General features: G+C 36.7%; 1 protein-coding gene across 5 annotated transcripts in view; it reads left to right on the top strand.

Moving 5' to 3' along the window:
- The window catches only part of NECTIN3 (nectin cell adhesion molecule 3), a 127,018-nt gene that overhangs the window by 39,325 nt on the left and 60,457 nt on the right, over nt 1-27,236 (top strand). The window contains exons 6-9 of one of the 5 annotated variants that reach the window (XM_053969915.1): nt 9,802-9,940; nt 11,315-11,396; nt 19,320-19,361; nt 19,857-22,763. In XM_053969915.1, coding sequence (XP_053825890.1) covers nt 9,802-9,940; nt 11,315-11,396; nt 19,320-19,361; nt 19,857-20,033 — 440 coding nt within the window. In that variant the 3' untranslated portion in view covers nt 20,034-22,763. Of the gene's footprint in view, nt 1-4,137; nt 7,002-9,801; nt 9,941-11,314; nt 11,397-19,298; nt 19,362-19,856; nt 22,764-27,236 lie in introns of those variants that run through there. The other 4 variants (XM_053969914.1, XM_053969916.1, XM_053969917.1 and 1 more) reach the window with 4 other exon arrangements.

Below are 27,236 nucleotides of genomic sequence, written 5' to 3'. Positions count from 1 at the left end.
GCTGCACAGAATTATTATTCAGTCTTTAAGGATAATTTAGCAGCAACAGTAGTCAAGACACAAAAGTCAAGACACAGTAGTATGTATGTATCTGTGCAAACATACAAGTAGTACATACACTGGCAGATACTTGCCACTCAATAAAATGGCATGCGCAAAGAGACATCTTGTAATTTGTTCAAAGCCAACTCACCTTTGGATTAGAAGTAATTGATAGTAGGTCCTTGTCTTGTAGAAGGCAAAAAAGGGGACATCTTGAATAGTGTGGGATTGTTTTTTGCAAATAGAGAGAACTATTTTTGGCCACGCTGTTATGGGTTTTGGAGCCAGACAGACTTTGACTGTCTATACTAACAGACAACAACTCTCCAAGGAACCTTTCCGTCCAAAACTTTGTTTCTGTAATGCTTAAATGATAAATTTTAACCCAAGTAAATTGTAGCAGTATTGAATTATCTTACCTATTGTAGAGCTAGTCACTTTACCTCTCAAATACTTCATAGTGAGCTAAATCCAAAATGGTTTATTGTTTAAGAGGTTTGTGTTCTCTTGTTGATTTTTTTACAATGATAAGCTGATAATAACAATGCAGGATTTAAACCTAAGACTTTGACAATAGTGGTCTAGTTTTTAAGGATGATTCATCCATCTCTTTCTACTTTCATCTCTCTGACACTTGGCTTATTGTTGGCTTTGAATTGGCACCAGAAACAGAGGTGAGTCGCAGACATTGAAGGATGTGGTACTGCAGGAGGATTGAAGCAGGGAGATGTAGTGTTCGAAATGCAAAACATGTTATGTTAGTAGGGGTTAGTTGGCACTAAACTTAATGGTAGAAACTCCCCTGCCCAAGACAGGTTGTTGGTATTTTAAGAGCTGAGAAAACTATATCAAGAATAGCCATTTAAGGGAAAAACAAAAATATCTAGTTGACACTGTTGAAAGTTGGTACTGACTTTGATGGGAAACATCTGGAAAATAATTAAGAGTGTGAAAACTGAGCAGGGCACAGGAGCCGTGGTCCTTTAATTTGAGGTGGTATCAGAGCTTCATTTGATGTCAGGAGCAAATCTTCCTTTTATTGGCAGAAAACTGTGTCAAAGGCTTTGGAACCAGCTAGGAAAACTTGGCTTCTTTATGTATGGAAGAAGCCAATTACCTGCTATATTCATACCAGAAAATTGGGGTTTGCTTTCTTCAATTATGTCTCTTACTTTAATGGGGGTGGCAGCTATGTAAAAGTAGAAGAAATTTTGTTGGGGTCTTTCTTTGTCCTCATTATTACAGGGTACATGTAATAAGGATTTGAAAAGGCCCCAGGACATAGTAAGAGACAAAAATTGAAATAAAGATGTATTTAAACTAAACCCAAGTATTTTCCAGAATTTTTGCTACTTTCACCTCCCTGGCCCAAGTGGATATTTTAATATGTTATGCTTTGTGCAATAACAGAAGCCTATGTCAGTGAAAGAAACAAGAGCTGTTAAACACTGGGTCCAAGGTAAAATGTTAAAGGAGGTCATCAGTAGGAAATTGTTGCTTTTGAATAAAGTGCCATATGAAACAAAATTTAAATGATGACTGTAATGTTTTGTGGAAGGTATTAAGAACTCAGACATGTATCAGTGATTACGTGAAATATTACAGTTTAAGAACTTGCTGAAATGAAATAATATCATCCTTCATAGCCACAGATAAGAGTGGCATTTTCTTGATTTGGAGTTGGCATTTGAGTTGTGATTTGCAAGCAAAATGTTATGAGGTAAGCATAAAACTTTAACATTCCTCATCTTAAAGTTGTTCTCTATTTGGGAAAGTTGCTTGGTACAGGAAGTATAAAAAAAATAGTTTTTCATTTAGAAAGCTCTAGGTGACATCAGAAGTGAACTCACATATTCTTAGTTGTAATTGGCCTTATAAACAAGAAGGGACAGTTTTAATTTTGTCATTCTTCATCAATAAAAGGCACCAAAACAAATAAATCTTAGAGCTATCATGGTTATGTATTGCAGGAATATATATAAACAAATGCTCAATTGATCCTGTGTTTGCAATTGGTTTAATATGTTAATTAGTGCTTGTTGGTAATGCAGCTGGACAGCCTGACAACTGGTGGATGAATGGGAAATTTTGAAGGGAAAAATTCTTTGTAAAACACTGAATTTCTAATGTATTAATAATTAATGTAATTGCCACTGTGCTTATTTCACATATGCAATGGTAAAATCTGCCAGGATGCAAATACAACATCCTTGTGGATGTGGAGAGATAGGACTTAAGACCTCAGTATCAGAGGCAAAACAATTACAAAGCTAAATAATTAAAGCCAAACAAGTACATAGAGCCTGGAAGGATTTTGCTGGTACTGTTTGAAATTGTGTTTTAAGGTCATAAATCTTGTGTCTTAAGCAAATACCTTTTCAAGGAAGGGGGAATTGAACTTCATGACCTAGGGATGTGTGGGATGTAGAACCCTGGTAAACTTGGATTCTTTAATCTCTGTTTCTTTGTTAAATTACCAAACTCACTTTAAGTCAATTTTTACTAAAATCATAATCTGAATCCTCTTATTAATTTTGGTAGTGCATCTTTCTTGTTTAGTTTCCTGTCTTCTGTCAAATTAATTCCATTTATGCATAGTTCCCTAACGAACCATCACTTTTTACGTAGTTAAGGAATATAATTATGCCCTTTGAAAATCTGTGTAAAACTTTACTTATGTCATCCTTAAAATGTTGCATTCAGCAGCAAGGTATGTAGTAATCATGACAAATGTGAAAATTCTGTCTAATATGAGAAAATTGTATGTTTGTCTCTGAGTAGTGAGATTAAAAATCATATTTATGGCTATTTAATTGTGATTTGTCAAATAACAGAAAGCTTGACAGATTTAGTTCTAGCTGGTTCACTCTTTGTGGTGGTAAATTTAGGATGCTTCTAATGTGGCGGTAGTACTGCTTTCATGGATCTTGCTTATGGGCATTTAACTAAATAACATGATATAATGAGCTACTTGGCTGTCCATTCAGTATTCTCTCTGAAAGGTTCAAGCTATAATAACATGTTTAAAATTGCTTTTTTGATTTTAAAATAGCTAGCTTGCAATGGGCAAGGCAAAAAGTAACCTCGTTTCAGCATGGCATAGAAATAAGTGGAATTGTTTATAATATTGTGAATGACTGATATAATCTCAGTGTCATCAGCCCATCACTTGGAACCTTGCCTGCAATACAGATGCATACATCTCCAGTAGACCTAAAGAGCAAAGGAAAAAGCTGCATGCTGGAGAAGCTTGCTATCTGGCAGTCTCTTGGTTACATGCATAACCTGACACGAAATCAGTTTATATTTTATATTGAGGAATGAATAAGGAAATTTCTTTGTGCATGAAGGATCAAATGGCATATAGAAGGAATGCATAGACATAATTTTTGGTTCAAATGTTTCAATTTTTTATTGTTTTCAAAACCTGAAGGCTCCTTGCTCAACATAAATGTTACTTTGAGATTAATACATGTCATTTTTAACTATGCTTCTTTCACTAATCCTAAAGTGAGGCTGAGTAAGTTTTATTAATGAAACAAATGGTTTTGGAGAGAATAGCTTAAAAATCAGTAGTTCACGTGACTGAGCACACAACTCATAGTTTTTCATTCTTATATTCAGTGCCCTGAATTGTTTCTGAAGAGGGAATTTAATCTGGAATAATTGACTCTGTGGCATAATGAATTAATTTGATCCAGAATTCACTATGGCTGGATGGAAAGTTAGAAGACTGCTCGAGTTTTTCCTTCTTGGAGAGATAAATAATGATGAACAGTCAACATCTGAGTGGAAAAACTCCATCTCCTTACTTTGAGGAGGGCAAACTGTGTACCTGAAGGTTATTTTTATTTTGTTCACTCTTTGTATTTTCTGTCCCGCTGCAGCTTAACTCAAAACCATGTGTAAGGAAGCTAGTTCAAAGCTTGTGAGTAATTTAAGACTTCTATAGTGCCATGAACATGAGAATGAAAAACTATTCTTGTAGAACATACCCATCAACTTTGCTTTCTTATAAACCTTTAACTGATTTAACTTGCATTGACATTCTGTGCCTTTTCTGTGTCTTGTCTACTTCTTTGCTCTTTCCATTAGATCCTCCTACTACTACCACTCGACTGCCCACGGTTCCCTGGCATCCTTCGACTGATGGCACCACAGGTTTAGCAACAGAACCTAGAATAATAAATTTCCCAACATCAACCTTGCCAACAAAGCAGGACGACACTTGGGGTATCGTCGTTGGTTGTGTGGTGGGTGGGGTTCTTTTGCTGTTACTTCTTGGTACTCTGGTTGGAGCTGTCTACTATAAGAGAAGAAAGACATTCCGCGGTGACTACTTTGCTAAGAGCTACATTCCACCATCAGATATGCAAAAAGAGTCCCAAATAGATGTTCTTCAGTCAGATGATATGGGTTCTTACCCTGGCAGTATAAAAAAAGAAACAAAGCACCCAATGAACTTAATATCTAAAGATTATTTAGAAGACCCTGGAAAACCTGAGTTGAACAATGTAGACAATACTAACAGGTACCAGGATCGTTATGAAAGACCAGTGGATTACCATGAAGGTGGAACATTTGGAATGAGTTTTATGCATGGTGAATTTTATGAGGATGATGACTTTGTTTCTCACTTAGATGGTGCGGTAATATCTCGGAGGGAGTGGTATGTGTAGTAACCACTGAAAACTAAACATGTACCTGCAGTTTGCTTCATTGGTTGGTCACTTTCAGATTGTTTATACTTACACAAGAGAAGGAATAAATTTCTTGAAACTTTTTTTTTTTGAAGGTTTTTATATTGTGACTTGACACAGTGGAAATGCTGAATCTGGGGAAAATGTATTTGAGCTGATTTTTTTTCCCAATGCTGTACTACTGTTTAAGATTTGAATTTTAATGCAGAGTGCTTATATTGGTCTATGTCAGAGTTAAAAAAAAAAAAGGCTAAATTAAAGTTGCAATTCAATATTGTTTAAGAATAAAAAGTGGCTGTCTTGGCTCTCTGATTTAAAAATAAGTTTACCCAAGGCAATGCTCAAATATAATCTTTGGGGGCTTGGAATTAATCCAATCTAGGTACCATCCACAGTAAACTTAATGCTTCTATATAGCAAATACTTTACCAGTTAAAATGAGTTACAGCAGAATTAAAGCTTTATTTTCTAGGGTTTTTTCTTCATAAAAATGAATACCTCTTAGCATTTTAATGAGCCTTCTTGTAACTATATACTTAAAAGTTAAGTCATTGCACTGAAACTAACTTATGAACAACATTTTGAGGAGTAACTGTAAACAGGTCAAAGGCTTGTATTTGAATAAGATGAAAAGTTATTTTTTTATAGTCATTGATTTCTAAAGCTTACTCTAGGGTCTGTATATATACATACAGTGAGGTGTTTTGTTAGGCCTGTAATTGGCAGGATGTCAAAAGTCATTAATGCATACAAGATGCTCTTTGCAAGTTCACAGGGTGCAATTTTTGAGACCTGTTCTGGAGGTTTTATGGGAATCTTACCATTGAATTTAAAGGCTGGTTAATTGGACATAACTAAGGAGAAAGCACCCATATAGATTCCGAAGCTGGAGGCTAATGTGAATGTGCTTATTTTCCCAGGTGCCAAAAAGCATTAGATTTTCTATGACCAGAAGTTAAAGCAGCGGTTTTACGCTGCTTCCGACTAAGTTAATACCTGCTTTGAAGAGGGTAACCAGAGTTTCAGATTATTAGTAGGGAAATGAACATTTGCACTGCTACTTCAGGCATTGAATATGCATTCTTCAGTGGTGCAACTAAAGAGTCTATGAAACAGGAATTCAGATGATCTGTGCAGTCTCTGTAACACAGTGGATTTGTTTTCCCTGCAAATAATCCATACTGATTTTAAAATGACATTGTATCCATTATACATAGGAAATCTTGTCTGACATGTGAAATAGTTCTACTTTATCTTGAGCATATTCACCAAACTAAATCTGCAAATTATGTGAGGAGGAATGAAACAACTTTAGATGAATTACAGAACAACAAAAAATTCATAAGTAGAATACTAAATCTTTTGAAGTGCCATCTTTAAGTGTTTAGCTTGAGGAAATTGAAGCTGATAAGGCTATTAGTATTTGAAACCTGAAAAGAGAGAAGTCTGCTACCTTTGATGTGAAATAGGCTGATAATTACAGCTGCTCCATGAGCATTGAGGCTGGAAGTTCTTTTCTATCCCCGTGGTGTTTGGTAGCTTACAGCATTTAGAGCTTCCCAAAAATAGTTATATTGAGTGTTGTAGACAATACACTGTGATTGCATATGACTGCATGTCGTTAAAAAAGATTAAGACAACAGCTTTATTTGAAATCCAAATGGAAAAGCATCCCTAGACAACTTAAGTTTGGGTTTGGATTAATGGAGTACTGATACATGATTGACCGAAGTCTCAAAAACAATAGCAAGTTATATTGTGGTTATCTGTAGTTTGAGTGCAAGCACAAGAAAAGGAGTGAAATTTCTAGCAGAGGGTTCTGATCCAAATTATCTCTGGAATAAAGAGATTATACGTCTCTTCAAATAAAAACTTGATATATCATCTTTAAAAGATGGTTTTACTTGGAAATAAAGATAACCATAAACCAGTTTTCCACATGGGATATCTTGCTTTTGTCTCTGTGGATTTTTTGCTTTGATTTTTAATATATATATATATATAAAATTCCTATGGGTTGAGAAGTTGAAATGTTCTGGAGTTAAAGTTATTAATAGGGATAGGGCTTACATGCGTTGCAATGTTTTGTACAATATGTCTACTGTAAAAAGAATTGATTGTACGTACAAATGGCTGTTGTGTGAATAAACTTTTTCTTACATTCTGGAACATAGGTATTGTTCAAAAATGTTTCACAGGTATGTTTTTAAAAATTGGAGGTGGAAAAGCACAATAAATCCAGAGGCTGGATAGAATGAACTAAGGTGTTTAACTGTTTGAGATGGGCTGTTTAGTATTCCCCTAAGAGCATAAGCTTATAAAACAAGTGTCTTCAGAAACTTTTAAGAAGATTAAGAGAATGATAAATGGAGGTGTTATGGAGGTGTTTGCTGTCCAAAACATTTCTTTTCAAGCTCAGCTGATAAACTAATTAGGAATTGCATACTTCAAGATAGTCTTGGTTTTTTGTTCTATTGTCTTTGTTTGCTTTAACCATATTTCTTGGAGTTAATCAATTCCTATCTATTTCTGACCATCTGGTGGTTAAAATGCTTTGTAGGTGGCACCATACATGTTAGGTGCTCTCTGGCTTGTGCAGCTTGGCATGGTGGTCTGGGTTTATGATCATTCTGCTGGTTAGACTGATGTTTTGCCAAAGCAATTCAAAAAACCAAATAAGTGTGCCCTGTGGTAATCGCATTTAAGTTTCTGTGTGTCACTGTGCTGGGATATTACTATTTTTCCTGGTGTTGATAAGCAAATGGGTGTTTGTCATCTCACCCAAAACCAGACTCAATGGGTGGACATTGATTGAAAGCATAATACTTTATGGTGTCTTAACATTATAGCAGAATTTACTAGAAGAAAAGGCACCATGAAGTAAGGATGAAGCAGTCAAGGAACTCTTCTGATATAATCACAAGACCAAAGCATCTTCAATAATTCTGGACCTAAGATTGTATATTAGTTGAGATTTTTCTCACCTCAAGAAGAGGGCACCTAGTATAAACTAAACTTAAGCCAGTTAAAATGCAGTGGTTAGGTGACCCTTCCACTGATTCATGTGCCCATTTTTCAGGAGAAGTTATGAATTATGCTTGTGTCGTAGTTTAAGCCCAGCTTGCAGCCAAGCACACACAACTGCTTGCTCTCCCCACCCCCATCTCTTCCCACCCCAGTGGAATGGGGAAGAGAATCAAAAATAAAACTTGTATTTTGAGATAAGGAACAGTTTAATAATTGAAAACAAAGTAAAATAGAATAATAGTAATGGATAATGAAAGGGAGGGGGAAACAAACAAGTGATGCACAGTACTTCTTTCTGGGTAATTTCCCCAGTTTATATACTTGGCATGGCGTTGCTATGTTCCAAAGGGCACCCTTTGGCCACTTCAGGTGATCTTTCCCAAATATGCTCCCTCCCAGTTTTCTTTTGTGCAGCTCCTCACTGTCAGAGCTTGAGGGGGATAAGCACAACTTAGCAAAAACCAAAACATTGGTGGGGTATCAGCACTATTCTCATGCTGAATCCAAACCACTGTACAAGCCCCTGAGAAGAAATTAACTCTATCCCAGCCAAAGCCAGGACAGTTTATGGTGTCCAGGCTGGTATCTGATGGACACATGGAGCTTATGCCAGGAAAGCTATTATATAAACCAAAGGTGGTACATTGCATTCATTTTTGAGGAGCTAAGTAACTTCTGCAAGTTGTTACTCTAGGACTTTATTCCTTAACATTAAGGAAGTCACAAAAAAAGAAGCTTATTTCAGTTTTTTTCGAGTTACTTAAATATACTTTGTGAGTGCAATCCCAGGGGAATATTCATGTCAGATTTTGATAAGCAGTGAGGGGACAAGAAGTACAAGTGTTGTATTTTGGAATTCTTTTTTTTTTAATTGAAGGGTTTTGCTGAGCTTTCCAGCATACAGGCAGAACAACATTAGAAATCAGAGGAATTGATAAATCATATTGCATAGTTTCAGGGTTTTTATCTGTGAATAAAACATAAAACTTTCCTTTGGTAAGAGATTAAATAGTGAATGGTTGTGTTGCATTTGTATAATAATAAAGTGGACTGCTTTAGGAACACATTTCAGGTATAGAACTGGGTTAATTTTCAGTTTCTTCACTGTTAAATTTTCTGTTTGAATACTCAGTGTAAATGAGAGCATTATTTAACATATGCTGCTAAATTTTGTAGGTAAGTGTTTAGTGCAGCTGACATGAATTATTTCCATTGTGAAACTTTTTGTTGAGCCTGTTGGCACAAGTTTAAAGCACTGATGATTTTAAATTAAAGTATACTAGCAGCTTTTTCAGTTTTGAGACTTAAAAATTGATTTCTAATCATAGTAAAAGGAGTGGCCTTTAAAGACTGACAAGTATGTTAATTTAGTATGAGAGTTGTTCAGCATTGGATTTGACAATGCTAAGGTCAAAAGAAAAATGCTGTAAAAGGAAAAAAACCACAGCTTTTTCTCTCCTCTTATTAAAATTTATTTTGAAAATTACTTTCTTGTAGCTTGAAGTGTGAAGTCCTGAAGATGATAGGTGGTCTTAGGGTTTGCTAGTATTTAGTGTTTGTTTGCATATTCATTGCTCCTAGTAGTTAGTATATGGGGTTTTTTTACCCTGATTTTAAATGTTTGTTTTTCAATTTTTTCAAACTTAAGTGTCTTTAAAGAAGGATTGTCAATAAACCATAGTTGCCCAGGTTTTTGTATTAACACCTTGTTATCTTATTTAAGTGCAAGTCATATGTTTTGTAATGTCATCTGGCCTTGAAATTGAGAATGAAAGCATGCTGCTAGTACTTAATAAAAGTAGTCCATAAAATTTCTTAAATCAAAACTTTTGATTTCATGTACTCTCTTAATTCCTCCAGTTTTTTAGTTGGGTAAGTTGAAGCAATACTGCAGACGTGCTAGTGCAAGGCAAGGCTTTCTGTTTGGCAGTGGAAGGAAGAAGCATTTCTCAGAACAACACTGAAGTAGCTTATCTGAATATTGAAAGTATATGAACTTCTTAAAGTTGTAATCTGTGCTATCACATTGCAGATGTGCCCTTTAAGCAGACATCTTCTGTTGCTGTAGCAGGGGCTGTGATTGGAGCAGTCCTTGCTCTTTTTATCATTACCATGTTTGTGACAGTGCTGCTGACCCCAAGGAAGAAAAGGCCAGCCTATCTTGACAAAGTGTGAGTATGTGTTGGACTTTTTTTTTTAATTCAGTTCAAAGCGATATGCAGGAAGCATTTGTTCTGTACAGTAATTTTAGTGTCTGACCTAATTTAGCAGCTATTCAGCTTTTGTAATTTTAGGGCTCTATTTTCAGAGTACATAAATGTGAAATCACACATTTCTGAAAAAGAAATGAAGAAGGTAAGAATTACTTTGGAAGTAATATAACGCTTTATCTCTTGAGAAGTTTGGGGTTTTTTGGAAGAAAACTACTCATGGATATAACTGGACGGCAAAAAAGGGTTCCCTCTTGACTAGTGCCAGTGACTGCTAGTTTGTTGTAACTGCAAGTAAATTGGCCATGCTTTGCAAATGTGAAGGCCCCCTAAAATTAATCCTGAAATGTTTGTAAAATTAAGCAAGCTCCCACAGATACATGCTTAGAAATTGCTGACTTTTTGTGCTTTCTGGAATGTTGGTTGTTTCTTCAAGTCTTTGGCACAGACATGCAGTTTACTTTATTCAATGTGATCAAACAAAAAAGAAGGAAACAAAAACATCTGAAAATATGTTGTCAGTAAAAGTGGATGATGTCTAGATTCTGTTTGGACAAAAAAGTGCATAAAAAAGTAACAGGGGCTTATAGAATATTTGTAAATATCGGTCTTCTTACACCCCACATACAGTTTCTTACATCCTATGTACAGTTGACAGTAAAACTTAATCAGAAATGTTGCTCATGTAGTTAAAGAGAACTAAAATATAATAACTAAGAGCCTTTAGCATAAAATAAGTTTTCTCATTTGCATTGAGCTAGCAAGATGAGTCAAGAGTCTTCTTTTGAGCAACTTTTAATATGGTTAGAAATGCTGTTTCATGTTTGTTTCTCTTAAATTCTGTATCTGAAGCTCATTTATATGAATGATCTTAAATATTTAAATTTATTTATAACCACTTGCTTTCACTGAGAAAGATAAAATAGAAAAAGTCTTGCATGTAAGAATTGCTAGTAAGGCTTTCTCAAAGGCTTTTTAAGGGAATGCCATAATTTAAACAGTTGTTCAAGCTGTATCTCATAACTTAGAAACTGTTAGATACCAGTAGTTTCTAATCCTCCTTAGCTGGAGTGTATGGGGGGGAAATTCAGTCTGCTTAATGCAGGATGCAATAAATAATAAATTCCAGGTAGTGCTTTTCTACAAAAAGTGTGTGACAGAATAATAGCCAGTGGTAGACATATTCCATTACAATATATCACATCTGAGTCATTGCTGACTGAAAGGTGTTTGTCCCCAGGTACTGAATGTTGGGTGATTTGGCAGTTAATATCTGACCATTCAATTGGACTTCACAAACATATTGTGTCATATTTCATTCCCTCTGTACTACAGGATTGATCTTCCACCCATGCACAAACCAGCCTCATTTGGGGAGAGAACATTGTCAGTGCCACAGAAAGAATCTATGCTTCAGGTGAGTAAGTGTTTATATGCATCTTAAATTGACTTAAGGAAAGTGTTAACTGCTTATGTTAACTTGGTCTGATTTTGCTTTCCTGGAAATATATGGAGCCTTTCAATGGTTTCACAATCAAGCTGTTTCCCTACGTATGTGATATCCGAATCTCTTATCTGTAATGTTAGTCATCCTTAGAGGTCAGGAAACTTGGAGACAGATCATCTTGTATTTCTAACTGCCTTTGACAGGCACAGCCTTCCTTTTGAATTAGAAAAACCTATAGTTGATGTTGGAACCCAAGGTGTCCCTCAGACACTCTTGGATGTTCCAGGTCTAGGTCAGAAGCATCTGAGACTCTGGCAGGCAGCCGGAAACCCTTGTGGTTTTGAATTTGATCTATATTTACCAATTTACCAACCTTGCAGGAAGAACAAGAAATCACAAAAGTTTAGATATTATAATAGAAGTAGTCACAAAGTGAAAAGAAGGATTTTTGGGAGTGGTACAGGGGGGTTTTAGGCTTTGTACAGAGGGGTCTGAGTTTTGTACATGGGGGTCAGAAGTTCCAGGATGGAGGGATTTGGGTCTGCCCTGTCTTCCTTCTTTCTCCTTCCTATCCTCTATGTACTTAGTGATGTTAGCACTCACAGATTAGTTTAGAGTAGAAAATCACTGTTCAATATAAGTGATAAGCATTAGGGGAAAAACTATAAACATTTAATATGTAATGTGTGATATAAAAGATAGCATCAGCCCCTTGGGCGGGGGAGACAAAGAGAGACGCATAGGGAGAAGGAGTCAGAGAGAATGTCAGGGAGTGTGTGTGCCTTGAGATAACATGCAATGAATTACCTTGAGACCAGACGACTGAAGACTACTGAGTCTTTCTTTGAAGGCCTGGGTTGGAGGAGAGACTTTACCACCTCCCGGGGTCACCCCAATCTAGGGGTGAGCCTCGTCACTTGGCGTCCCTGGGTGGGCTGTGGCAAGAAGCCAATCTACCAGACGACCTCCAGCTTCCACCCAGGAAACAAACACGCTCCAAAGACTCCAAAGAAAGAAAGAGCGGAGAGCTCAAAACAAAACATCCTGATCTTCACCAAAATAAATCATCTTGAGAGCAGCCCAGAGAGGAGAAAAACCAGAAGCGTGCCCGGGTTTTCTCGCCTGTGATCTGCTGAACAGTAATCAGGATCATCTCCAGACCAACCTTGCACTGATTCAGCTTTTAGTGAGAACAGTCGAAATTAAGAACATGGTGGGGGGATACTCCCAGGAGCAAATCCAAATTTTGTCAGCCTTACAAGCAGTAGCATCCACACATCCTGTGGAGATGGCTCCAAAAGAGCTAAAGGCCCTATTGTTATGAGTGCAATATAATTACCCACACACAGAGACGCATCTCTTGTTTGAATCAAATTTCTGGCAAGAGATCAACAGGCATTTGCATTACCTAGCTACAAAAAGAGATAAGAATGCCGCAAAACTTTTGCCTTTGGCGAGAATAATGCTAGAGTCATTTTCACAACGCGGCAAGGGGTCTGTCATTTTACACCAGACAGCTAAGGCTCCTGCAGGAGCACAATGAGGAGAATTGCCCAGCCAGCAACACAGGGCAGCTCTCTTCAACACAGATCCAGGGGAAGCAGAACTGCCTCCTGTGGAAAAGCAAGGGGACGATTTTCCACCACATCAAGTTGAAATTCTGTGGTAAGAGAATATACATAGCTTTATAAAGCAGTCTTCATAAGAGGGAAAAATTGTTCTTGGTAAACTTAAAAAGTGACCTTATCAAAAGCTCCCTTGCCAGTAACAACTGCCATTCTTTTGAGTTATTAATGGTTGAGGGGTGGGAATAGATTGGAATTTGGGCTTTGACATGGCTAATCTACCAAAGTATGAGTTTGGTTCTCGTTGAAGATCACTACATCACTTCTAAATATTTGCAATTGTAACTTCTAATTTTATCTTTTCTGCTTGCATTTACCAGCATCAAAAAACCCATACCAATTTCATGACAGTTGAATTTTTAGTGTGCTTTCTGGGGTAGCTTCTTGTCATCTAAAGTAATGCTGTCCAAGCAAGACAGCAATAGGCAAAAAACTTTATTACCAGCATTTAATGTTTTTGTGGGTGTAGTCTGATCTAACCAATTTGTAGAAGTCACACTGGAAAGCTGATTCTAGCAAATAAAACAGTTCAAGTCAGTGGGGAGCAAGGAAGGGTAGGGCTACATTCTTCCTTGCAGCATAATTTTGAGGTGGATTGGAGTGCTTGGGAAACTCCAGGTGAATTCAGGCTTCTCTTTCACTAGGCATTATAGAGGAGACCTTTTATTGAGAAGCTGCTTAAGCTAATATAATTGATTATTACACTTCATATAATAGACCAGTCAATTATAGATCCTGGCCGTGGCCCCTAAAGTGTCTTGTGTGTGTGTGTTTATATTAAATTAATCAGTCAGATTTTTTAGATTCCTGCTTACATTGAATAAAACTTCCATCACCTATCAGTATTTGTAAGAATTAGATTATAATTGTTTTTAATAAAATTTTTGTTCCATCCTCAGTACATACAATAAATAATGTGATTCTAACCACTGAAGTGCTGAATCATAACACTGAGCTAATTAAAACAATCATTTGTTTATAAGAAATATTATTTTTCCAATACTATGGTGTATCTTCCCAGCTTTAAGGACCTTTTAAAAGTCCTTTCTCATAGAGGGGAAAAAAATCTTCACCTACCTTTAAGAATGATTTTGATGGGGTTCTTAATAACGTTGAAAATATTCTTGTAGATTTTCTTTGTGATTGATGGTTACTAAAGCTCACCAAATATCAGTTGCTGATAAAAGCTTGCCTTATGTCATAAACGTTACAATGGGTAATACTTGTGTATATTGTTGCTGAGTGAAGCAGGAAACTACTCTGAGATCCACTGCTCTAGTAGTAGTGGATCTAGTAGTAGCAGCCTGATGATTATAACATTGTGAAGGTAGAAAACACTTAGTTGGCATAAAGAATAATAGGTTTTCATCTTCTTACCTTAAAGGTGGTATAGCACCAAAGATGACACAAAAGAACCAGTGCTTTTTTCTGCTTAGTGGACATCATAGCTATTTCTTCTGTTACTACAGTACTCAACAATTGCAGTTTTTGAGGAATCATTCTTCTGCTAATATTTCTGCCCAAAGGATTTGAAAAATATTCTCTTCCATATAGAATCAAAAGATATGGTTTATTGTGGTATTTGTGCATCTGCAGTGCTGCGAGATGGCAAAATGACAACACTAGGAAATGCAATTATTTGTCCTTTACGGGGCAACTTATAAAGGAGGTAAACATAAGAGAAAGTGTACTTTATTGCTTTCCTCTTCAGAACTTTGCTGGCTTTGAATTTTTTCTAGGTTGTGCTTACTATGGCTTCTGTTAATAGATGCTAAAGAACTTAGACTGAAGCTGGCTGTAGTCCTGGAATGTTTAATTAAATGTTTTATGAAAATGTATTTTGTAAATAGAGAAAAAAATCGTAAAGAGACTGAATTGAATATTTGTTTCCCTCAAGTTGGATAAACAGAGTTTTAAGTTGTATTGGGAGGAGAAAGATTCCCCTTCAGGGAAGACTAGACTTTATATAAGAAATGGATGTTGGCACAGTACTGTTAGTGTACCTGTCTTTTTCTCTCTCTGGAACTCCAGAACTGAAAAGACCTGGAGCCAAAGGCTGTCTTCCTAGCTGATACTGCCTCTAATCAGTATGTACTCTGTTATGCTTTAACTAATTTTATGCATATCTGACTCAGCAGGTGATGGTATTAAAATGAAGGGAAAATATCTGGACCTGTGATAGTACTGGATAGCCAGTGTCTTCCATGGATACTTCTTGAGACTTGGAAATTTTCGGTTTACTTAAAATATACGTTCTCATTTACATGCTAGTGTTAATAATGAGCTACCAGTATGTACAATTACTTTGTGAGTGAGTACTCATAATTTCTCTGTACTGGTATTTGAAGATACCAATTCATGTATTCTTGTGAGTCACTTAAAAACTGAGAAAAACTGCCTCTTGTATGGCCCTAAAAGAGTGAGGCAAAAGTCCAAAACATAGGAATACTATGGAAAAAAATTACATTATAGCTTTATTTACTATGAAGACTGTAGGTTCATCTTTGTCATCTCTTTTGTCAACAGCACTGTTACTTTTGTCCAGGTGTTCTTTTAATAATCATTGTCATGGAAATGCTGTTCTATTGCTCAGAACTATCTATTACATGTAATGTGAAAGAGTGGTGAGCAGCCTGAAGGTTACACCTTTGGTGAGAGAGGAATCTCTGCTTGGCAATGTGGTTTTTGAGGCAAATCAGGAAGAAGCTGAGCAATGGAGGAATTCCAGTGGCTTAAAGAGGATTTTTTCCATTGCATAATATTTTAAAAAGGAGTGTAAGAGGGTGCACTAATTCTGGCAGTCCTTGGAATCATTAGAGGTAGCTTCACTGTTTCAAACAATATATTACTAAGAAGCAAAAATTTCTTTACTTTCCTCTAAACATACTTGTGATGGGCAGTCTTTGACAATGTGAAAGAACTGAAGTTATTATTACCTTGGCAGGTGCTTTTGAGGAAAGAGAAAAAACATGTTTTGCACAATGCAGTGCAGCATTCAGAGTTGTTGAAGGATTCAGAATTTAACAAGGCTCTTCTGTAGAAACAGGAGTAAGAGTGGATAAGGGAAATGCAGCCCAGTAGGTATGTCTAGCCATGAGAAGACTGACTTGAGACTTGCAGCTTGGAAAAATGCTTCACTATTTAGCCAAGCAAAGTTCTTTAACTGTAGTATTTGTATTACTGATCAAAACAGGAAAGAAAAAGATGAAGTTCTTAGCACCATTAAAAGCATCAAATACCATTTATCAAATGCTGATGTTTCTGAATTAAATTTGAAAACATCAGCCACTGAACTCTTAAACCTAGTATAATACTGATTCATTTATAGATTATGGCTCTCTTGCACTCTTCTAGTTATTTTCTAATGCTTTTCATACAGGTGGGAATATCTCTTCCTTGATGAAAAAGGAAGCAGTATTGTTATCATTTGCCTTAAACCAAAGAACTGTTTCAACAAACAAGATTGAATGAATGAATGAATGATGCACAAAATATGCATCAGTAAAATCATCTGCATTGATAAAGGATCTTGCAATAGGAAAAAAAAAAAATACCAGATAGGGCTTAGAATGAGGCACAAGCTTTTTTTGGTAGTGGATGCCTTTGTAATGGAATTTCTAAATAGGAAAGGATCAGAAAAGGTAAGATGAAATTTTTAGTAAGATAATTGGTTCTTAATAAAGAACTGTTTGAGAAAGAGAATTCTTAGAGTGAAACAGAGGTTTTATGAAACTCTGCAAAATGTAATGGTAAGAGTACAAAGTTCTGTTAGGAATCCAAGCACAGGACCCCAGATTGTTTCTATGCAGGAAGACACAGACTATGTAGCTCAGCACCAGTTTTGTTTGACAGAATCCAATTATTTTGGTTGTCACTTTGTCCATGACTGTAAAAGGTATAATTGCACTATCTAGCAAAAGTGTTGTCTTTTCATGCCATGTGAAATTATTTCCTTTGACTTAACAGTTTTAATTGGATAACCAACTGGAACTTGCTGTTCTGGTTTCCAGTGTCTCTAGATCATACCCACATCCACTGTTGGTAGAATTTCTCAAGCAAGCAGATTTTTTTGTTGTTGTTTTCTTTTGTTTTTTGTTTAAAGAACATTAGCTTTTGGTGGAGATGAGACTATTGTGTTCCCCATGTGTGTTTTGCCTCCTTGTGTGGTGAATTCATGCTCTCAGTTCAGGTATGAAAGAGCAATGCTGCCTGCTAAGTGGTAAATTACTTTTTCTCAGAAATGCAGACTGCTTTTTAGGACTTGAGAAGCAAAAGCATGGAGACTTTAAGGGCAGGAGGGGACACTTTGAAATGGAATTACAATACAAAAAGTTTGACCAACTAAAGTTGGAAAAATAGACCTGTGAAGATGGTGAAAAATAACTGTTGGAGGAGTGGAGAAGATTAGGAAATATTAGATGATTTTTAAAGTAATTTTACAATGCATTTGGGGATTGTATTAAAACTTAACTCAAAATTGCTTCAAAAATTAAGCTAAACAGATGTGGAAAGGTAAGAAGTTAAGGGGAAGGAGAAGAAAGTAAGAACGAAATATTACTGAGGTTGGGTTCTCTTCAAAGTAATTTTTGAAGGTAAGAATATGGATGTATGACTGCTGCAAATGTTGCCTACCTGTATGAATACTTGTTGTGGAGGGACTTCTGCACAAAGATCAGCAACCTAGCCTACTTTGTGTTGTTGCTACCACTGAGAGACTGTTGAGAAAGGAAGGAATTGCAAAACAAAAAATACATACAACTGTGCAAAGATGTTGCTTTAGCCTATTGTGGTCTTATACTAATTGTGGCATAGAGGAAGAACTTAACTAGGAGTGATGATACCACAGTACAAACTGTACCCTAAATCATAATTATTAGGTGGCATTACTTGGTGTGATTTAGATTGGCCATTACCTCAGACAGTTGGTGATTAACTGCATGTTTGGAAACAGCCCATTTCACAAATGATGTTTTTCTATCATAATGGTGAACAAAAAAAATAAATTTGAAAGAAGGGAGATTTCAATGCTTCTGCATGAAGTAACTTCTCATCCACCAACATTCCCGAGTCCTTCTCCTCAGGGCTGCTCTCAATTACTTCTCTGCCCAGCCTGTGTATGTGTTTATGATTGCCCTAACCCAGGTGCAGAACTTTTCTCTTGGCCTTATTGAACTTCAAAAGGTTCACACAGAGCCACCTCTCAAGCCTGCTGAGGGTAACTTGATCCCACTGTCATGTTGCCAAAAAGATGTTAAACAGTGCTGGTCCTGATATGGACCCCTGAGAACTGACAATTGTCACTGGTCATTGCTTGGGTTTTGAGCCACTGATGAGCCATCTCTTTGAGTGTGACCATCCAGTCAGTTTTTTATCCACTGAGTGGTTCACCCATCAAATCCATGTCTCCTCAGTTTAGAGATAAGGATGTCATGTGAGACAGCATCAAATGCTTTGCACAAGTCCAGGTAGGTGACATCAGTTGCTCTTCCTATTTCCACCAACACCATGATGATGGTCACCAACCATCTCCTTATTTTCCATATGCTTTAGCATGGTTTCTGTTCCTTCATCTTGCTGGGCACTGAAGTGCGACTGACCTGTGGTTCCTCAGGTCATCTTCTGGTTTTAGACATGGGTGTCTTATTTCCCCTTTCCCAGTCAGTGGGAACCACAGTCCTGCCACTACTTCTAATACAGGATGGATAGTGGGTTAGTCACTTCCTGTGAAAGTGTCTTCAGAACTTACAAATGTATCTCATCAGGTCCCATGAACTTGTTCACCTCCAGATTCCTTAGATGATCTTGAACCTCATCTCTTACGGTGGGCATTTTGCCTGGGGTGGAACTAATTTTCTTTGCAGTAGCTGGTATGGGGTCATGTTTGGGATTTGTGCTGAAAATAGTGTTGATAACTCAGGAAAGTTTTTTATTACTGGACAGCATTGGGACCTATTCTGCTTCTTGTACTGCCCTGCCAGCAGATGGACTTGGGATGTACACAGGAGATGGGGAGGGAGACAAGATATTGGGAGAGGGAACACAGCTGGGGCAGATGACCCTGACTGATCCTCATCTTTTTTCCACCAGCCATTGGATTGTAAGAAGGATTCTAAATGATAACCAGTTAAGACACTTCCTAAGGCAGAGTGTATTTTGGGATGACTGGTGGTTTTTTTTTTGTATTAACCAAAACTGTTCTGCAGTTTTGAATCTTGACTTGTTTCCCCTGTAACTTTTCTTCTTTCAGAAAGAACATTTTGCTTTGCAGAGCCAGTACAGAGAGAGAGATGCTGGAAACTTGCAGCACATGGTAAATAATAAGATGGCTTGAATTCCTGATTGAAGCTTTGATTTCATCTCATTCCATAAAATAAACTTACAATGTTGGTTTTCATGAACAAAAAAAATATCTGTCCATCCTGGTCAATAACTGTTGGATTGTGTGAGTTAAGTGAAAAGAGTACCATTTTAATATCCTATAGTAGTTGGATGACTAATTTAAATACTTAAACACTCCAGCTTTCATTTCTTGGTGAGTAACATAAAGCAGAGGAGTGTTGACAGATATTTTTGTAGTTGGTGATTTGCTTTTTAGATTTATTGAGCTTTAGAGTCCAACTTCATTTGAAGCAAACATTTGAGGTTAACTCTGTCTGTTGGTGGAATTTTTAAGTTCCTGTTTCTTTATTCATAGAGTTGTCCTGGAGATCATGTATCTTTGATTTTGCTTAAAGCTTTACCAAGAATAGGAATTGCAGTTTCTATACATGAACTGTGAAACTTATTACTTCTTGTGTGTGTTTAGAAAGCTGTGAATGGAAGGCAACTTACTTGTGAGGCTGAAGAGCCACAGGAACAAGAGGGTCTTCAGCCTATGTATCCTGTTTATCAGCAAACTTACTACAAAAATTGGAGCAACAGATACCCACAAAACTCAGGACCTGGAAGAGCCTACATCAATCCAAGAGAGCATTATGTATGATTCTGTACCCAGATGTCTTTAACAAGGGTTTTATTACCTGTTGACTCCATGGCCCACATGTCTTTTTGGCTTTCATGTGTGAAAAAATGTATGGAGAATTTTATATAGGTAAACCATATGGAATTTAAAACTTTCCTCTAGTATTTGGTATGTCTGTGTTTTTGTAGTAATATTGATCTGCCAAATGAGGAGAGCCACTTAGCTTTGTTAACCTTCACATATAACCTGTATTAATTGGTTGCCACATGCCAAAATGTAGTTAAGCTTTTTCACTGGCTATGTCTGGGAGCATTCTCTCTGGATATTTTACAATAACTTTACCCATATAAAAGTGAATAAATATGAGCAAGACAACTGAATCCCTTGTGACATTAGCAGTCTCAGGCTGAGCCATCTTAGAAAACATGGGATATAATTTTGACTGGCCTTAGCTATTGATTTCTCAATCAGCTCTACCTCTCTCAGTCAAATGAACAACTAGACTACCTCTCAAATACTGACTGGCTGGTCCATAAACTACACTGTTTGTCTTCCCACCTTATTAAAAGTGAAGGAATTGCCTTACATCAAAAGCTTTTTCTTGTCTATTCATTCTGCCTGTTGCTGGCTTTGGTTTTACAGTTAGGTCTGCATGAAACTTAGTTGAAGGAGGTAGATGAGTAGGCAGACAGAACTTTCTGTAAGTGTCTTTTGTGAAGCTACATCTTACCCTTAAACTGCTATTTAGCTGTTTTCCCAAGTATGACTCCTATTTTAGATACTGCAGAGTTTATTTTCCTTGGTAATAGATACATTCCTTGTTTTTTTTCTGTTTCCAACAAAACTGCCTGTAATGTTTTCTTATGTCTTAGCAAGAAAAGAAAAGTCAACTTCAAATGCTTGTCAGCACTGTCCTTTAATCTTAGCCAGTAGTGTGAAGTAACTGGAGAATGTCCTGACATTACCAGTGCTAACAGTATCCCACATGAATCTTTTGTGTCTGTGGTAATGCTTAAAAAATGTGCTCAGGATCTTTCTAGAAAAATAAGTTTTCCTGTGAACTAAAAAAGTAAATATTTAGCAATTAAAAAATATGTATATAATGTGTTAGTGCTGAAATGAGCTCATAGGACAATCTTAAAATATTTTAAGACAGTAGAAAAACGGGTTGTGTCTAAAATTTGCCAGAGAAACTTAAAAGACTTGACTATTCTCTAAGTACGTATGCACATAAGTACAGAATAATGATTTTCGGTCAGATGACATGAAGGACAAAGTATTAAGAATGCCTGGTGTCATGCTGAACTACCTGTTGTACAGATCTGAACATTACTTCTGGGATATTAGTGTATTTCTCTGCAGAGGTTTGGATTTTTTTATAGAGGCAAGAGTCAAGCTGTAGAAGGAGCAGAATTGAAAGCTAGCATAGGTGAGTGTGCTGCAGGCAGGGGGCCATTGTTAAACCTGTATTCAACCTCCATTCATCTCCATCACAGTACAAGTTTATGAGATCCCTGTCCACAGTAGGGCCAGGTAAATTAAGTGCTTCTACTTTGTTACAGGTAGCAGCTAGAAGATTATGGCTTGGGTGCCTGTATTCTGGACCCTGTAGAAGTAGGTATTAGCTGTTCTCTTGCTAAGCAGCTTTCTGTTAAATGATGTGGTTGACATTAACAGCTGAAGGAGTGGCAAAAAGAAAGGTTGGACAGAACCTGCTTCTTGAGAGCTATCTTTGAAGCATTGGCACCTTGCTTTTCTCTTAGGAACTGGGCACATTCATGTAAATTGAGCAACTGTTTTCAATTTTAAAGTTTCCTGCTGTATTTGAGACCTAAAAAAGGGCTTGTGTCCCCCCAAAACTGGTTTTCCATAATGTTAATTTAAGTAGCTACCTCTTTACATGAGCATTGCCTTGCCTATCCTTACATTACTGCAGCTCCAAAAAGCATCAGCTGTCAGAAGGTTGAAAGAAAACAGTGTCGTGGCCAAATGAATGACAGACCATGGAGATGAGCTATACTGCTTAAGGTAATTTGATCAATATTGCTGAGCAAAACTTGATACCAAAAATATTTGAATGGATATTATAGAATGGTTCAAAACTATTGCTGTGGCAGTGCTTCCTCTGCATTCATTAGTACACTATGGTGTTGAGCAGGTGATCATTTCAACCCCTTTTACAAAAAAACAACCCCTTCTACTGCTTTTTATAATTATTTGCAGATACTTTCTTTTTTATTTTTTTTTTGGGGGGGGAAGAGTTAAAACTTTGGGAGAAAGAAGAATGCTATCAACAAAGCTATAATTGTTTTTTTTTAATTTGTAAAAATAGCTTAAAAATGTAATCTGACTGTACTGTCCAAGTTACATATCAACAAACTACAGAAAGCTTGATTTGCAAACTACCTATCAAGATGTAGTTTGCCCTAACGTCATTAGGGAAGTACATTATCACCTACAGGTTTACTACCTGTGAGAAATGGTTTCTTTGTAATCTGTTCAGGGACATTTAGTGTATTAGGTTTTTGAAATGTTACTTTTAGTTTTAAGCGTGGATGGATTTGGGGGGAAGGGATTTGGCATAGAATTCTCAGAAAAGAATAGAAAAAATGTCTGCTAATTAGGCTTTCTCACTGAAAGGATTGCATATATAGAAGTTTGATCTGCTTTTTTAAGATGTAGAAAATGTCCTTTTTTATTTTTGTACATTTTCAAATGCTTATATTTGTAATTTGATTGGAATAAAAATATTCAAAATATAAAATTTTCTTCTGTTGTTTAGATTTAAGATTGCTTAAAATGCAAAGACTTGTAAAATGCATCCACTTTTTTGGTGTTATGTTTCTTCTGTGGCTGTATATGCAGAACATGTTTTTTTTTCCTAACACTACCACTTTGGGATATTGTGGTGTTGCATGCTGAAATCCTTTCAACTTTCATCTTACATAACAGGAAGCATGTAGTACTGTGTGAAAATCCAGCACTGAGGTGAACTGAACACCCAGAATCACTGGTGAGGGAGGTAGGGAAGGAGGGAAAGATTAGTAATTCACCTCTCTAGCATTGGTAAATGTAAATTGACTTCTGCCCAAGTATCTCTAAATTCTACAAGGTAATCTAATTATAAAAAGTATAAGATTTAATGTTTGGAGTATGTTCAAAATGATTGTGGATACAATACAAATAAAAATGAAGAAACTGTACTACTAAAAGTAAGGAAACACTTAACAAAATATTATTAAAGGACTCCCATTGTTCAGTCACAAATGATCTAATGTATTGTGTGTTGAGCTCAAGGAAAGCACAACAAAAATGAGTGATAGTTTATGAAGAGTGAAGGGAGGCTTTTCACCTTCTGACTTGTGTACTTTGCCTTCTTTCTGGCAATGTTACTGTTCTTTTGTCCTCTGAGGGATGCAAGTTCAGGTGCTATGTTGCTATATAGGTGATTAAAATTTACTGCAGTAACTTTTTAATGCCACAGACCTGAAAGCACTCTATCTGAACCACTGTGTTGTGTGAAGGCTAAGTGAGTGCTGTACCAACATGTCGTTGCAGAGCGGGCAAAATTGTTTTGACTACTTGGGCCACGTCAGAGGTTGCTGACAAGAACAGGTAAAGCTCCAGGTGAAAAAAGAAATGTCTGTGTAGTTTCCTCCTTGACCACCCTGAGGGAGGTGGCCTGGGGTTTTTTGTCCACTGGTGGTACATGTCCAGAGTACTGGGAGACTGGGTTTGACTTTCTGACAGAAGGTAAACATGTCATATTTCTGCATTTATTAAAAGGTATGACATGATTCTTGGTGAATAGCTTAATGTCTTTAGCTGAATTATATTGCAAATGTGCAAAAAATACATTGTGAATCTTAGTAGCAATTATTCAAACAATGTGAGAAGCCCAAGTAGGATGTTAGGCATTTTAATCTGCACTGACAACCCCACAGTGAAATTTTTCTATACTTGTTTTATGATCCTAGTTTTGATTTTATGCTATATCTAAAACTAGGTCCTTCAATTGTCACTGAAAATAAATTTATTTATTTAAAAGCCTACAAGTCAAACTGTGACTCTTCTATCCCTTTGTGGGCCTAGTAATCAAGACTGTAAATCAGAATTTATTTTGAGACTAAATTGGAAATCAAGCAGACTTCAGCTTCCTCATCAACTGAGATAAATTTGCATATCTGTGCAGGGCTACACACAGAATGCATAGAGTGTGCTAAATATATTAAAACATCATTTCAATTTGACTGAGTTTAGCCACAGATTTATTATATTCTAGTCTGAAATGTGCTAGGTTAAATTAGACTTATCTAACAGAAATTTATAGGAAATAACTTCTCTAATACTGATTGTCAGAGAAAGAAGTTTAAGATATGCTATAAAAGATTCCATTGTCTTTTCTTTTTCCTTTTCTCAATGTTAGATTTTATTTGTTTATTACTGTTTTGCATCTATGAATTATTACTTCTAATAGTGTTGCCACACTCGATCCTGTTCCTAGGAAGGTGTGCCTGCACGTTCAGTTTCCCTGACACTTGATCTTGCCTGTCCTATTAAGAAGTCTTATCGTCCTTTGTATGACTTCAGATATTCTGTGCTTGAACAGCTCCATTCCTTGACAGGAAAATATTTTGGGCCAGGATTGTTTACCCAGTTCAGCTTATAACAAACTCCAGAAAATTATTCTTTCCCTGATGATGTGTGGCTGTGTGCAGTAGGAGGTTGTGTGCAGTGCAGCAGTGTACCCACAGAAGATGCCTCAGCCCTGCCAGTTGCCTCCTCGCTGGTCAGCAGAGCAGCAGACAATTGTCTAGGTGGGGTCTTTACTGTCACCATAGTGTTTTGTAGTCACAAGAAAAATAATTCAGAGATATACATAACTTTTCTGAACTGCTGTCATAATTTGGGAATAAGTGTTTTGAGGCACTGTTTGTGGCAAAAGCTTAATTCATTGTCAAGTAGAGCAGTTGGATTTCTGTCTTATGTTTGACTAACCTGGCTCTTTGAAGACCAGACTTCAGCCACTGATGTGATTGCTACTATTAAGCATAAAAACTGAAGGAGACTGACTTTAATCCCACAATTAACAAAGTTCTTTGCTTCTTTGACATGAATTGAGAGGTAAGAGAGAAATGGCTGTGGGCAAGTAAAACGTCTTTGTATTAGCTTTAAAATTCAGTTTGATGGGTAGCATAAAATGTAGATTGGTGTATCCAGCTAGGCTAAGTAAATGGACAAAACGCTTAAGGTGTGGCCAGAGGAATGAACACACTTTCAGAGTGCAGTGCTTTAGTAATGCTTGTGACATTTCAGTGTGTTGCTTACTTTCATCTGGATCAATATCCTGTGGCCATATAAATACTGCTAATGACCCTGTATTAGTGGCAAAAAAACCAAATATTGAGCAAGGCAAAATGTCTTACCTGTTTGGATGTGTTTTAAATAAGTTTTAAATCTGACTACTAGAAGATAGGTTCTTAAAAATCCCACTAGCTTTAAAAAAAAGTCAAGCCATCTGCTTTACACTTCCCGCTACCCTGAATTCTTCCTGGGTGGACTTCATACCTTAAGTCATGTGGCACAGATGTATCTACTGCATATAAAAAAATTGACTGGTCTCTAATTTTCTAGGATTGGTGTGGCCATTCCCAAGGTTTGTGTGGACAGAAATTCGGTTTTCCAGAATTTCTCAATGTGGGATTGTTACTTGATCAGCCAGCAAAGCCCCTGGTGTCCTCTGACTTTGTACACTCAATGGTATAAACCGCAATTTGCAAGTTCTCCTTCTTGCCTCTGTTCATTCATAATGTGTTTCATTCAGTCCCATTGAGGATTAGTAATGAAAGTATTCCACATTAAAAAGTTGTCAGGCATCTTAAAAATGCCTGCTTGTTTCTATTAATTTGGTAGGTTGTCTGTCTCCTATCTTTTCCCTCTACCTTTGCTCCTTCTGTGTCCTTAGGGTTTTTCTTTGTTCAGTCATCTCATATCTCTCTTTTTTCCAGCTAGGAGAGGTAGCAGTCTCTTCCCTAGCCTCTTCCATTCTTTTTCTATTATTGGCTAAATTATTTCTCACTAGTACACATAGTCAGGGCTTTATTAACAAAAAAAAAAAAAAAAAAAAAACCAACCTAATGCCATTCTAAGATGGAGAGTTAGTTCTATTTTGTTCCATATTTGTTTCTTACCTTTCTGCTCTGGCTTCTTGGGATAGTGTTAGTTAATTTTCAACTCTACATGGAAATGGTTGAGATTCAGTGTCGCTGAATTCTTTTTCTCCTCTTTCATGTTCTGTAACAGCTTGAGGGATGTGGTGTGTCTGTGTTTAACTGCAAGAAATTTTCAAAGTGGAAAATGGGTAACTTGTTAACATCAGGTATTCTCGTTACAGCTGGACAAATTAGGATGATGTGACATTGCAGATGGTTGAATCACCTGACTTTCAGGTGACACGTGATGTAGAATAAGCAAGAAAAATGGCAAACATGGAATGGAGCTTGGAGGAAACAGTTACTGCTTATACAGGAAGGTGACATTTAGACTACTTGCCTATTGCCTTCTTGAGACAGGATAGCTGGTGATAATAAAGCATAATATAGTATAATGATAACATAATAGTAGGGCTAGGAATCAGCAAACAAACAGGAAAATATTGTTCTCTATCAAACCAGCAACTCTGTTTTCTGAAACAATTTAAATGAACCAAAAGTAACCTCTGTCTAGAAGGCTCCTCAGTTTCGGATGTTTCCTAATAGCAGGAAGAATCTGGATAATCTGGATGTTAATGCTACTTAGCTGATTGTTGCAGGTTATAGTAAGTTATCCCGAAGCCAGTTTGGAGACAAACTGAGAGATTTAGAATTGTCACTTTCAAACATGTTACTGTGAAATCACATCCAAGTTTCACCATCTGCTTAACATGGGATTTGTATACACAGCCACATAGCTGTGCCCTAGTCTGTCCAAAGATTCACCTAGCAAGCCAAACAGAATTTCTAGTGTCACTGATCATACTCAAGTGCATGATTTGCACAGCAAGTGTAATTGACCCCATGTGTATCTATGTGAAATAAAATGCCCAGTGGATACTTGTATCTAAAAGCATTGATTATACAGTAAGTAGTTTGAGTTACTGTATTGGGAAATAATTCAGTCTTTTTAATTGAAGAAAATCTAATTAACTAAGAAAATCTATTCTTTTAAAGAATGCTGAGGGAGGGG

The sequence above is a fragment of the Vidua macroura genome, chromosome 2, assembly GCF_024509145.1.
Source record: "Vidua macroura isolate BioBank_ID:100142 chromosome 2, ASM2450914v1, whole genome shotgun sequence".
In the NCBI taxonomy this organism is placed as follows: Eukaryota; Metazoa; Chordata; class Aves; order Passeriformes; family Viduidae; genus Vidua; species Vidua macroura.
The sequence above is the reverse complement of the archived record's forward strand: the minus strand, read 5'-3'. Positions and strand labels throughout refer to the sequence as shown.